At 44.4% G+C, this 14,766-nt stretch overlaps 1 protein-coding gene across 1 annotated transcript; it reads left to right on the top strand.

Annotated features, from left to right (window-relative positions):
- Window positions 1-11,970: 11,970 nt before the first annotated feature.
- nkx2.3 (NK2 homeobox 3) lies at window positions 11,971-14,211 on the top strand. Its single transcript, XM_083696250.1, has 2 exons — window positions 11,971-12,412; window positions 13,366-14,211. Exons 1-2 carry the CDS (start codon window positions 12,031-12,033, stop codon window positions 14,004-14,006), a joined length of 1,023 nt encoding a protein of 340 aa, XP_083552376.1. The 5' UTR covers window positions 11,971-12,030; the 3' UTR covers window positions 14,007-14,211.
- The last annotated feature ends 555 nt before the right edge of the window (window positions 14,212-14,766 follow it).

Below are 14,766 nucleotides of genomic sequence, written 5' to 3'. Positions count from 1 at the left end.
TAGAACAGGCTTAGGAGCCTGAGGGGGACTGGGGGCTTGCGGGCCAAGGTCTGGGCTGAGATGAGAGGGGTGAGTCACAGAGGGGACTGACAGTGACACTGGGGAGCAGGGGTGGGGGTGTCTGTCATAGAAACATCTGTGAATTAGTCAGCTAATATTCAGAGGCATTTTCTGTATTTCCTGAAAATGTAGTTTTCCAAATAGCAAACCTGATTTCGTTTTGACTATTCTGTGTGATGTATTTGTAAAGAGATGTATTTTTCTTAACATGTGTTTATTTCGTTATCATCAATCGTTTATAGGAAGTTGACACACACAAATGCACCCACACACGGCCACATTCTAACGGAGGTATAGATCAAACACAAACATGAGTGTGCGCACACACACACACACACACACACACACAGTCACATTCCAGTGAAGACCTTGTGCTGTTGCTCCCATGTAGCATGGCCTCAGTGTCTCTGGGTCAGAGAGCTGTGGTGAGTGACTGTCTTTTCAGCCTATCACATTGTTTGTTTTCCAAAGACAGCGTCATCAATTCTGTAACAAGGGACTAGACACAGCAACAACAGAGAGGAGAGAGGACCACCCTGTGACTGATGGTGCGTGAATGCAGTAGCTTGATATGTTTCTTTTGTGTGTGTGTGTGTGTGTGTGTGTGTGTGTGTGTGTGTGTGTGTGTGCATGTGCGCAGTAGCCCACCATTTTTCTTTTGCACTGACAATTCATCAAAGGTGCATGCAGACAACAAGCAACCCCTTGTCCCTAACCACATACACTTTGAGGAGATCGAAAGGGCTGGAAAAATGCTGCTTTTGACCCCAAACTGCACACTTGTGTAACGTCTCGTCCTGTTCCTTAGTTTATGTTTGTCTTTGTTTCATGTTATTCATTTATTGTTTCCTGTTTATTTTTGCGTTACTCACCTTGTCTCTCGTTTCAGACACTTCACTACCTGCCCTTGTGTGTTTCCTGCCTGTGTGATTATCTACCTCGCCCTGATTGGCTTCACCTGTTCCTCATCATCTTTCCCTGTGTATTTAGTCTGTGTGTTCCCCTGTCTCTGTGCCAGTTCGTCTTTGTACCTTTGTGCCGTACGTCCCAGCAATTTTTGGTTTTCTGACTTTGCCTTTTTGCCTACCCCTTACTGGATTATCTGCATACTCTTTGACTGCCAACCTGTGTACTGTACCCTGCTTTGCCTACCCCTTACTGGATTATTTGCCTACTCATTGACTGCCTACCTGTGTACCGAACCATGCTTTTTTGAATTAAAGACTATTCTTTTGGATTTAAATTTTTGTCTCCGAGTTGTGCAGTTGATCCTTGATGCCTGCGTACTACGGTCATTAGTCATACGGAGGAGCCCATGCAGTTGGGGAGAGCCAGACTCACTCCCGTGGAGCGTCAGCACCGTATACAGGAGGGCAGTTGTATTTACTGTGCTCAGCTGGGTCATTTCATGTCAGGGTGTCCAGTAAGACAAGGCTCATCAGTGAGGAAGAGGGCGCTGGCGAGCCAAACTGTTTTTTCTGCTAACCTCTCTTGTTGTTTCACTCCTGCTCGACTTATTACTCCATCCCAGACTCTCAATCATCCTGTGTTTGTGGACTCCGGAGCAGATGAGAGTTTAATTGATTAGAGGTTAGCCAAGAGACTTGGCCTTCACGTTGTTCCTCTGCCCAAGCCAGTGGAGGCCAACGCTCTAGATGGTCGCCTACTGTGCAGAGTCACTCACCACACTCAACCGATTCAATTAATCATCGGCAATAACCACACTGAGTTTCTGAGCTTCCATCTTTTCAACTCTCCTTTACAGCCTCTCATTCTGGGTTATCCCTGGCTCTCCAAGCATAACCCTCACATAAACTGGTCCACTGGGGAGGTTATGGGTTGGTGCGAGGGATGTTCACTCTCCTACTTTCTGTCCACTCCTGCTTCAGTCTCCTCGACCTCTGATCTCTGTACCTCCTGCACCTCCGGAGCCTCCAGCACCTACTAGTTCTCCTGTCCCCTCACGCCCCTTAGTTTCATCTGTCTCAAATGGATCCTGCCAAGGTTAGTGTGGTTGCTGAGTGGCCCCCGCCAACCAGTCACAAGTTAGTACAGCGTTTTTTGGGCTTTGCTAATTTTTATAGACGGTTCATCAGGAACTTTAGCACTGTTGCCACCCCACTGCATGCCCTCACCTCTTCTTCGGTCAAGTTCCAGTGGTCTCCTCAGGTGGATCAAGCTTTCCAGAGACTGAGGGAGAGCTTCACCTCGACACACATCCTCACTCTTCCGGATCCCCGTCAGCAGCAGGAGGTGGATGCCTCGGACGTGGGTGTCGGGGCTGTCCTCTCCAGAGGACAACAAGCTTCATCCCGGCGCCTTCCTCTCCCAGAAACTCTCTCCTGCCAAGAGAATTATGATGTGGATAACAGGGAGCTGTTGGCCATCAAGGTGGATCTGGAGGAATGGCGTCACTGGTTAGAGGGAGCAGAGCACCCTTTTTTAGTTTGGACTGACCACAAGAACCTGGAGTACATCCAGACTGCCAAGCGACTCAACTCCAGGCAGGTCAGTTGGGCTCTGTTTTTTAATAGATTTAATTTTTCTTTGTCCTACCGGCCTGGTTCCAAGAATGTTAAGCCTGATGCCCTGTCTCGCTTGTTTGACCCTGATTCTGCACCAAGGGCTCCCACTTACATTCTGCCCTCTTCCTGTGTGGTGGGGGCTGTTACATGGGGCATTAAGGAAAAGGTCAGACAGGCGAGTGTTAATGTTCCAGTACCGGACGGCTGTCCTCCGAACCGGTTATTAGTCCCTGTCTCCCATCGCTCTCAGGTAATCCTTGGGCTCACACCTCCCTCCTCTCTTGTCACCCTGGTATATGGCAGTCTCTCTTCGTGGTCAGGCTACACTTCTGGTGGCCGTTCATGGAGAGAGAGGTGGGAGCGTACGAGGCTGCCTGTCCTGTGTGCGCCCGGAACAAGGTCTCCCGATGCTCACCTCCTGGTCTCCTGTGCCCGCTCCCTGTGCCTCATCGCTCTGGTCTGACATCTCTCGGGACTTCGTCACGGGGTTACCCCCCTCGGAAGGTAACACGACCATTCTGACAGTGGTGGACAGGTTTTCTAAAATGGTGCACTTCATCCCTCTGCCTAAATTGCCGTCCACCAAGGAGATGGCGGAGGCAATGTTGTTTCATGTGTTCCATATCCATGGATTCCCTAGGGATGTGGTGTCAGATCAGGGGCCACAATTCATCTCTCTGTTCTGGAAGGCGTTCTGTTCCCTTCTCTGTGCCACCATCAGCCAATCCTTCGGGCATCATCCCCAGTCCAATGGCCAGAGCCAGCAGCTCAACCAGGAGCTGGAGACCTGCCTTCAGTGTCACAGAAGCCAGCCACTTGGAGTAAGCACCTCCTCTGGGTCGAGTATACCCACAACACCCTGCAGGGGTCTGCTTCTGGTCTCTCCCCCTTCCAGTGCGCCTACGGGTACCAGCCGCCACTGTTCCCGGACCTGGAGACGGAGGACAGCGTTCCCTCTGCCCAAGCATTCGTTCGGCGGTGTTACTACACCTGGAGCCGGGCCCGGGAGGTGCTCCTTAGAACCTCGGCCCGGTACAAGAGGATGGCGGACCATCAGCAAACCCCCGCCCCCACTTACCAGCCGGGGCAGAAGGTATGGCTGTCCACTCTGGACCTCCCCCTACGAATGGAGTCCCGCAAACTGGGTCCCCGGTTTGTGGGTCCCATCCCCATTTCAAAAATGACCCTGTTGCTGTGCAGCTCAGACTTCCCAGATCCCTGAGGGTGCACCCTACCTTCCATGTGGCCAGGGTCAAGCCAGTGAAGAGTCATTACAACTTGAATAGGAATATAACAAGAAATCACAGACATTGCATGTTTACAACAATCCATTTAAGATGTTTTTAGCAATGCAAATATAGACATGGGGATGTTTGTGTCGGAGTGGTGTATAGAAGTGACACTGACAACCATTACAATTGCATTGTCGTAGCAGCCTGCGATCCATGTGAGGGGAAAAGACAACATGACAATGATTGACATAGCCGACAGGGTTTTTTACTGTACGGAGGAGCTATAAACCTTGAAGTGGTTTTCTGGCATCATAATGGAGTTGCTATGTTTGGAGTTGGCCCTTTACTTGCCTTTACCTTCAGTCACTGGAAGGGAATGGGTGGAGCAGAGAACATTTTACCTTCTACTCTTTTCAATTCTATTTTACAGCAGTAATTGATGTATGTAGTGTTTGGCGAGCTCTGACTGGCCAGACCTGAGCTGTGTATAGATATGCTACTGGGAAACAAAGAGAGGAAGTGGTGGACTCCTGTTCTGGCTATAGGTCTCCATGAAATGAAAAAACAAACACAAGGGAATAGTTGACCACATACATGGCCTCAATGTATCCTTTGCTCCAAACACCTGATACATTTTAGATGGTTACTACTGGTACAGTGAACAATTAAATGGTCAGTGTTGTCACTGACTGAAATAAAGTTATACTTTCCCAGTACTGTATTTATATGCTTTAATGCTTAAGAATAGGAGTCATGCCTAAATGACCTAATACCAAAACAAACTGTCAGTTTGATAGAGATGCCACACAAGCTGCTGTGAGCTACGCAAGCATGTTCTCAGAGGGATGTTTACCTCATAGGAGGCCAGGCTGTGTGTGTGTGTGTGTGTGTGTGTGTGTGTGTGTGTGTGTGTGTGTGTGTGTGTGTGTGTGTGTGTGTGTGTGTGTGTGTGTGTGTGTGTGTGTGTGTGTGTGTGTGCGTGCGAGAGAGAGAGAGAGAGAGAGAGAGAGAGAGAGAGAGAGAGAGAGAGAGAGAGAGAGAGAGAGAGAGAGAGAGAGAGAGAGAGAGAGAGAGAGAGAGAGAGAGAGAGAACTCAAAACCAACAACATCTTCATCCCCCAAGAAGTTCATAACAGCTATGTTTGCGAGACACTGTAATCCGTCCTCCATGCCAGTGGCCAGATGAACTCACTACAACCTTTCATTTTTATGTTCACATTGGTGGTCAGACATAGCAGATGTTTTATAGATACAGAAAATGCTGCAGGGTAAAGACTCTGAACCCCTGGCCCATGCTTCCTATTCACTGCATATCTGGCTGTGTTTTTCTCTGCAGTATCTTTATCTACATGGCCTGTATGGCAGCCAAGAGGATAAGCATATTATTTAGGTTACATGTTTCCTCCTAAACTACGTTCCCAACGCCGTAGATCACAGACATTACAGCCCTCACATCCCCCTTGTTAGCTCTCATATATACAAACACACACCTGCTGCAGCAAGGCCCTCTGAGAGAGAAATACAGCTGGACAATTTATGAGTCCCAGAAGGGTATACGGGTCTGGGCAGAGGGGCAGGGGGTCATGGAGCAGGAGACCCAGACTATCCTGATCTCACTTCCTCCCTGGGTTTACAGACAGACTGACCCCCCTGTGCGTAGGGCAGGGTTTCACAAACTTGACCCTCATGAAGTCTTGCTAACTTCCCTCTAATAATCCAACACATTTGCATTAAGAAAAAACAATGTTACTAGCCACAACCTGAACTTAAGCCACAACCCTGTATAGTTGGCTACGACCCACTCCAGATCCACCATTTGTGAGTGGGTGAGAGCTGGGCTGCACTGGAACTCCGGTCCCAGGCTCCACTCTGGCCTCCTCCTTTCCTCCAGAGAGAGGGAGGCCATCTGTCACCTTGGCCCAGGCAGAGGCACAATGGCCCAGGCCAGGGCTCGGCTACTCAGCCCCTCACGTGGGCTGCTGATAAGACTCACTTTCCGGGACGTGGGAGGGCTGAGAGGCTGGGCCTTCACAGATATATAAACACACACACTCTGGCCATCAATACACTGATGTGCCACATCTCACTCCCTCCAAAGCAACAAATAAAGAAGTGGAGAACAAGAACATGATCTAATGTGCCTTCCATTTGCAAGTCTATTCTATTCAATTCTTTGACAGTGTGATAGTATTCTTTTCCTCATCTTGATTCCCTTTCTTTGAAGTCTAAGTCAGAAATCTAGGTGTTATTAGTGATCAGATCTCAATTTTAACACAGACATCAAGTCTATAACAAAATTGGCCTATTATCATCTTAAAAATATATCAAAAATTTGAGGATGCATGTTCAAACAAGACCTAGAAAAACTAGTTCACGCTTTCATTTCCAGTAGGTTTGACTACTGTAATAGTCTTTTCTCAGGCCTTCCCCAAAAAGAACAGGCAGTTACAGCTCATTCAGAATGCTGCTGGTAGAGTTCTAACAAGGACTAAGAAAGCTGAACATATGACACCAGTTCTCAGGTCTCTGCATTGGCTACCAGTGTCTTATAGAATTGACTTTAAAATACTATTACTTGTCTATAAATCACATAATGGTTTAAGGCCAAAATACATCACTGACTTGTTTCCACACTATGAACCCTCTAGACTTCTTAGGTCATCAGGGACAGGTCTACTAACTGTTCCTAGGATTAAAACAAAACATGGTGAAGCAGCATTCAGTTATTATGCTATACATAGTTGGAATAAACTTCCGGAAGATCTTAGATCAGCCCCAACTCTGACTACTTTCAAAAATGGGCTAAAAACCTTTATGTTCACCTTTGCCTTAAATTGCTTAACTCCAAACACAGGCATGGTGTTTTGTGTAGGTAAAAAGATTAATGAAGCAGTTCCTGTGTTGGGAACGGAACAAAGACGCCACAGTAATTCAGATTTGGGTTAGAGTCTCAAACACTCGGGGAACAGGTATTCTAAGGTAAAGAAAACTAAATTGCTGCTAATAATTGCACTATGTCTTTTATGCTTTTTCCTTTTTTGCCTCTATGTATGAAATGTGCTATATAAATAAACTTGCCTTGCCTTGTCTTGCCTTGCCTCATCAAAAGCTTAACAACAAAACACTTTCCAAAGTTTCAAAAAGGCATTGAAGCAGTGGAATGTATCAATGCATCTACATTAATGTAATTTTGTTTTATGTACCTTCTATCTTGTGGAGCATGTGAGGCAAAAAAAAACTTGAGATTAAATCATTTCTGCACACACACACCCTAACAAGGTTTATAGTAAAAACAACAGATAAGCATGGACACCAGCCACTAGTGAGGATAGGTAATTATATAGTCATTATACAGTCATCAACCCCCCCTAATTGCGTTTAGGGATGTAGTGTCTTGGTGAGTATTCTACCCCTTGTCCTGTAGTGATTTCTCAGACCCACAAATACTGAGAGAGTTATACACCTGTCATTCTGCAGCTAATGAGACTGCTTCTGCAGGTTTACTCTGCTGTGTGTGTGTGTGTGTGTGTGTGTGTGTGTGTGTGTGTGTGTGTGTGTGTGTGTGTGTGTGTGTGTGTGTGTGTGTGTGTGTGTGTGCGCGTGCATGTGCATGTGTTACCCTGCTCTCGTTACATACAAAGAGAAAGAGAACAGGGTGGAGCAAGAACAAACACGTTTAAGTTCGCCAGGCGAGATAACTCAACATCATATAGCTCAACTCAAAAGGAACCTTGACAGTCAGTTAAAAGCATATCTAACAATTTCATGAATGTATTTGATTCATGTCTAATTATGGGAGTTAGACAGGCCCACTATAGGCTGTAAGTAAGTTGATGTGGGCTGTATAACTTAGAGCGATAGGGTAAGCAACTGTGTCTGGGCACTAAGGAATTTAATTGTAGGTTATAAGGAATGAACAACTTAAGTTCTTCTGTCATTATGGTCACAGTCATTATATTCACATGCAAAATGTGAATTGGTGTAGCTTTTACTATTACTATTATTACTACAACTACTGGCCTAGCCCTATAGCAGTCAGTAAGTGAGTCTACAGTAGTATATCCCAAGACTAATCTTTGGCTGCTTATAGCCACATACCAGTAGTCCACTGTTCTCTCCTCTCAACCCTTAACTCGAAAGTATGAAGTACGGTAGTGTTTGTGGCCAGTCAAGGTCCTTCCTGTCCGATTTCGCCTCTGTCTTCGCCTGACCTTCTCATCGTGGTGAAGAATAAGTGAAGATGATGTATTGGCGTGGCACCGACATTTACCATCGGCCACCTCCTTGACACCGTCCCGAGGCCTGGGTTTTGTTAGCAGCCGGAAACAGGCTCTTCCGCTCCGTAAACACGGATCTGAGTTCGGCGCGTCGGGGCTGCCGGTGGCACGCGAGAATCACTGATAACGGCCATTCCGTTATGAGGGCGAAAACGCGCCCCGAGGTGTGCAAATGTGTAGGATCGTGTCATGGTTAATATGTATATAATTGTAATTTAATTTCGTTATTTGTTTGTAAAATAATATGTCTCCTTATTGTCCTATAGTTGATTTTTGTGGGGGGGGGGGAATTAAAGTAATTAACCGACATCTAAATGGTCAACCGGAAATTATGTTTTTTGTTTGTTTGTTTCTTATTTAAAATGGAAGTTATGTTTTAATTGTTTGTTTCGTGGACCCAGTAGTCAGGGGACCGATGCTTGGACATGCAGGACCACACATGGGATAAAGGGTTAGGGTTAGCTGAGGGCTTTAACAGACAGCATGAACACTTAGCGGCATGATAGAGAAACTGTTAGGCAGATAGAGAGCTGATAACGCCGTCTATCCAGGAAATTACCGTTAATGGGAAAGAAAGAAGAGCCTAGCTGTCATTGCAGAGACCAAGTGATCTATTCCAGCTTCATCAGATGGGCTATAGGCCTACCCCTAGGCTACTACTAGTAGTAGTAGTAGGCTACTACTATAGGCTGCTACAACTACTGATAATAATAATAATAGGCCTAATGATAGATTAGAATTTACGCTGTTAGTAATAACAATAATTGACATAGTAATAATAATCCTGATAATACTACTACTACTAAATGTTATTATTATTATTATTATTATTAATAATAATAATAATAATAATAATAATAATAATAATAATAATAATAATAATAATAGGGCTGATACCTGGAACTAGTACTGATACCTGGAACTGGTACTAATAATGAACCGATTCATGTCTGTGTGTCAGGCCCGGCGCCAGAACCAACACCTTTGGGGGGGGGGGGGTCTGTGTGTGTGTGTGTGTGTGTGTGTGTGTGTGTGTGTGTGTGTGTGTGTGTGTGTGTGTGTGTGTGTGTGTGTGAGTGTGTGCGCGCGCGTATGTTCATGTGTGGCTAGAGGCAGCAAGCTGCAGTGCTAATAGTGCCATCTGAGAGGTACATCTTACTGATCCGTGACGCTTAGCTGACCATAGAGGCAAGAGGCCACGAGACGGCTCTCTAATTGGCCAGATGACAGGTGAAACAACGTCTTAGGTTGGTGTCAATTCAAATTGTATCTATACCCAATCAACATAACTTAACTTAATGTTATTAATTTCCTCAATTCGATTCACGCCTTGAAATAGAAGGTTCGAGGGTCTGTTGAGGTAGGCCTAGAGCTCAATCAAAGCCTCAATCTCTGGCTCAACCTAAACCCATTACGTCATAGCTAGATAACACCTTGCCGCCATGGATCTCGATTTCAACAGTAGTAGATATCGTTTGATGGATGGAGAATTTATCTAGCAACCATATATCTACCTGCATATATCTACCGCTATTGAACGCACACGGTCAGACCCCATTTAGCCCCATGGTATAAGCCAAAACCTTAACAGGATCTCTAATACAACAATTTAGCACGTATCATCACAACCTCATGCCTTGTAAATGTGAAGTATTACTAGTGTAAATAAACTGAAGAATAAACCTTGGCTCACCCGGTTGTGTTTTTGCGAGCCAATAAATTAAACACAAATACGTGTGCTGGGTTGGCTGGTTCACATTTCCTGCTGAGTTATCACATATTAACAAATCCAAACAGACATTTAAACAGCAATGAAATACATTGTTTTGGAATCACAAGTGGACGGATAGTACGTAATACTTTAAACCGTGTTCCCAAGCCCCCCCCCCCCTTTTTCTTTTCCATACGGTTTAGGAGCAATGGGCTTTTGTCCCTGGCGCCTGTACTTGGACACTATAGACAGGACGATGACGACGACGAGAGGAAAGGTGTAGCATTTCAGCAGAGTTGCCCTCTGGAACTCAGGTGCAGTTTACTCGGAGTTTGCCTTCATCTGAAAAAGCAGAAGAAGAAAAACCACGTTTTAAATTCGATATTTAGAGTTGCCAATGGCCGAAAAGGACAAGAAATTATATTGAGCACCATAACTCTAAATCTGATCTATGCACTGACAAGGTCTTCCAGCACTTCCAGTCTTCCAGTTTTGACTCCTGCTATAGCTTTGTTGGGCTACTGTCCTTCAAACAACATAGGCTACACTCAGCATTGGGCAGGTTTTTTTTTTAGGATTTATCCCTTCTCTCAAACAGCTTAATACTTACTCTTCAGATAGGTAATAGCCCTTATAGTGGCCTGCTTTCAGAAGAATAGCCTATCTAGGTTTGGGTTCGGTCGATATAGGTTATGCACTCCAATGGTAACAATTTATATTGCCGGTCGGCGGATCTATAATAATAATAATTATAATTGTAATTATAATAATAATAATTATTATTATTGTATAATGTATAGGCCTGTAAATAGCAAATAATGAATGCTTAACCATGCGTAATTGTCGTTCTCTTATAACATAATATAGGCCTATGGAGTACGTTTTTATTATTACCTGATAATTGCATAACATTACGCTTTCTTTTGACTGACTCAAGCACCACTTTGTGCAATTTAGTAGTCAGACTACCAATGGTGCTGCAATTTATTTAGGTAAGTATCAGAAAGTACCACGTGTTACCACATAACAAAATTATAGTTTGTTAGTAAATACCAGCTGAAACAGGGCTATAAAATAAAGGGATATCGTTTTGTTTATTCGTTCGAATGCTTTGAATTCGCATCTTTGTTTTCTGCGCGAATATGAGATCAATCGAATTTAAGACAGTAAATAGTTTTATCGAAGCTTTCTAGCTCAGAAATCCATAAACGTAAAATAGTTGTTGACATTTACTCAAACTAACTCAAATGAACACTAGTGTCGTCATAGTAATTTTCATATAAAGACTTTGTCGAATGGCTACATATTTTTCCCATAGATACGGCCTACATTGATCTTATCGCATGGTTTGTCAAGAGAAGAAAAGATTATAGCCTTAGAGTGTGTGATGATGGGAAGAGTAGTGATAGTCGTAGAGGGAGAGAGAAAACGGTAAGGAGAGAGATGCCAACAGATATCTTGTTAGGCCTACCATGAATGAATAGAGTTATTCCTCTTCTGACAGATTCAGCTGCTCATCAGCAGATGGATCGTATTGATAAGCAGCCCACTAATGGTCGGAGCTATGGAAAGGACTGCACAAGCTGACTCACACATTTTCACATGGGCCTCGATCTAATTGATTCTAAGTGCATATGTAATTTGTACGCACAGTTACCTTCCATAAACATGACATTTATAGTCAAAGCGGGTCTCCTACCTGTCAGTAACGGAAGAATAGAGGGCCGATTACACAAAACATTGCTAGAGTAATTCTAATCTCTTTCTCAACACAGAGAGGGAGAAAGAGAGAGGGGGGGGACCCTCGCGCCCCTGCCACTGTACATCCCGCCCCCGCCTCATGACGTCACTGAAAAATAGAGGACTGTAGCCTATCTCTTGAATTACCCGTCCCAACCACACAGAAACTGCATCTGCCTCAGTTCTCCCACCTAAACACAAGGCAGCTGAGCGAGAGAGCTGTCACATCACGAGGCAAACCAGTCGTCCTCCGTCTCCATGAAAAACAAGCAGTGCGCAACGATCCTTTATATAGGCTAGCCTAGCGCTTTTCTTTTTTTACGCACGGTAGACGAATTGACCCCCTTTTGGACCTGTTTACTCTTAAATACTGGTTATCCAAACAAATACCTTCTTGAGAAGTTCTTTATGCTCAACTGATCCACTTGAGCGCTGGACTAAGGCCTATAATTTCCCCTCATGTTACCAAACAGGAGTCGATAATAATGCTGCCGAGTCCCGCCATATCTTTATCCACCACGCCTTTTTCTGTCAAGGATATTCTGAAGCTGGAACTCCAGCAGCAATCTCAGCAGCAGCAGCGGCACGCCTCTCGCCTGGGCCTCCTCGGTGCACTCCTCGAGCCGGGGCCACTGCACCGGTTCGTCCCCCAATCTCCCCCATCCTGTATGCTGGCCGTTAGGGACAGTCCAAGCCACAGCCCTGGACTCTCGGAGGGAGAGGAGAGGATGTCGTACCTAAGTACTCTGACACTGCAAGACCGGCTGGTGGAGTCCGGTCTACCCGCTGAAATGTTCACACACTCAGCGCTGCAGGGACACTCAGCTGACACCACCCTGGAGATCGAAAAGGAGGATCTTGAAACAAGTGAGCATACACAGGATACTTGCATAGCCTATCATTGTCTATTCTATATAGTTAATCTCTCAGCTATATCTGAAATATGATTGCTATCTTTTTCATGAAAAGCACATTTTATATAGAAAAAACGTTTATTTAAATTATTCAGTTATGTTTTAAACTATATATCAGTTTAATGATTAGCCTGTACGTTTGTAAGTAATCATTGTCTCATATGGAAGATACATTCATCATAACAAATCTTTAATCTCAATGGGATAACCTGTCTAAATAAAGGTTACGTTAAATAGAAATAGCCTATTAACTGTAGTGTAAACGATAGTATTTGATTATTATGTGATCATTTTATATTATAAATATAAGTAATGAAAGCGTAGTGTTGTCAGGTTATCAGTAAAATGGAAAATTCAATGCATGCGGATTCATCAATTTTAGTTTATGTGTTTATCCTTTATTTATACATTGAAATTATGATGTTAATTTTTTTTAAATATATAATATTATACCAAACCTATGGGCATCACCAACATTTATTTCGATTAGATATCAATGAAAATATGCTGATCTTAAACAATCTGCTGAAGGCATATTACCATTAATGCTTGGAAGTATTTTGTAGAATGGTGCATGGTCTCCATCTTGAAAGACCAATTTGAAGGCAAATGCACGAAGAATTGTGGATCTAAAGGCTTTTTTTTGTGAACTTTCAATAAACCATACACTGAAATGTGTGTAATTGACCATCAATACAGGCTACTTCATGTACTAGATTTGGATGTAACAAAGGCTACCAAAACGGACTAGTTGCTTGTTTTACGCACTTTACGCATGCTATGTTACACTTGCTAAAGAGATGAATACGTTGAGGTCACTATTCACAATAAATACAATCCATTATACATTATTGGAAGATACAATATGCAATATCACAAGACCGTGTCCATTCTGTCTTTCTCCAGAGAGCTGCAGCGGTGCCGTGGTGAGGGGGGAGTGTGACGAGGCCGCGCATTCTGACCCGGAGAGACCCCCGAAACAGCAGAGGACCCGACGGAAACCACGCGTACTCTTCTCCCAGGCGCAGGTGTTCGAACTCGAGCGGCGCTTCAAGCAGCAGCGTTACCTGTCCGCGCCGGAGAGGGAACACCTGGCGAGCTCCCTCAAACTCACTTCCACCCAGGTCAAAATCTGGTTTCAGAACAGGAGGTACAAATGCAAACGGCAGCGGCAGGACAAGACTCTGGAGATGGTGGGCCATCATCACCACCCCCCGCCGCCAAGGCGTGTGGCTGTACCCGTATTGGTTCGGGATGGGAAGCCTTGTCTCGCTGGATCACAGAGCTATAACACCTCATATACTGTTGGAACCCCGAACCCCTATTCCTACAATGGTTACCCAGCTTATACCTATAACAGCCCGGTGTATTCTAACACTTACTCTTGTACTTACTCGAGTTTACCTGCTCTTGCGCCAAACACCACAGCTAATGCCTTCATGAATGTGAATTTGGGGAATCTGGGCTCGCATTCCCAGGCGCAAGCTCCTCAAGGAACAGCGACCACACCCTGTCAAGGCACTCTACAAGGCATCCGCGCATGGTAGCTGATAGAAATTCAGTTAGAAAACTTTATATTGCAGCGACTTTGGGAGGTAGCCTGCGTGGGATTTGAACACAGCGTCTATCAGTCAAACACCCATGCAGGGGGTCTGAAAGTATTGAGGATCTTTGTAGTGCTGTTGTAAAACGAGGACGCTACGATATAGGCCTATTTGGATTAGGAGGAGTCGTTTTAGCCATTGACAGTTAGACTATGTTGATCAGTATTCCCGCACCAATGCCGAGGATATAAGCCTGAGAGCTATGTCCCAGTGCTAAGGAAGGATGGAAACCATTTGTATTGAGAGTGATGAACCGTGCAGCAATTATTTCATCATCTGTGGCACACACTTGTAAACATCACTGGAGTAGTCATATTCACATCACTGACTATTATTTGCTTTAACAGAATTCAGAATACAGAGAATCCAGTTCAGAAAATCATGAATGTTTGTGACAGGATGTGGATGCCATGGTGGTACGAAAAAGCCGAAGATTAAATGTGGACAAAATTAAGGCTTTTCATGCACATGTAAACTACCGTGGTCCTTGTCTTAACAATAAATTATATTATTTCACTGAATATAAACGAAAATACCAGAATAAAATGTAACGCAAATCGCGTTTCTGGGATATTTTTGTGTTGCCGTCTGATGCACACAGCCCAACACCGTATTGAGAAATGTATGAGATTTTCAGATGTACTTATTATGTTTACAATAAGTAAAATAATTCAAAAAGAAAACAGTTGGGTACAGATGCCTA

Source organism: Argentina silus (assembly GCF_951799395.1).
Source record: "Argentina silus genome assembly, chromosome: X".
In the NCBI taxonomy this organism is placed as follows: domain Eukaryota; kingdom Metazoa; phylum Chordata; class Actinopteri; order Argentiniformes; family Argentinidae; genus Argentina; species Argentina silus.
Note: the sequence above shows the minus strand (reverse complement) of the source record. Positions and strands in the feature narration are given on the sequence as shown.

What these genes read in the sequence shown, in the direction of transcription:
- nkx2.3 (XM_083696250.1), top strand. Translation starts at nt 12,031, where the DNA reads ATGCTGCCGAGTCCCGCCATATCTTTATCCACCACGCCTTTTTCTGTC. An exon ending in AAAGGAGGATCTTGAAACAA is followed by an intron (nt 12,413 to 13,365) that starts GTGAGCATACAC and finishes GTCTTTCTCCAG; the next exon opens with AGAGCTGCAGCGGTGCCGTG.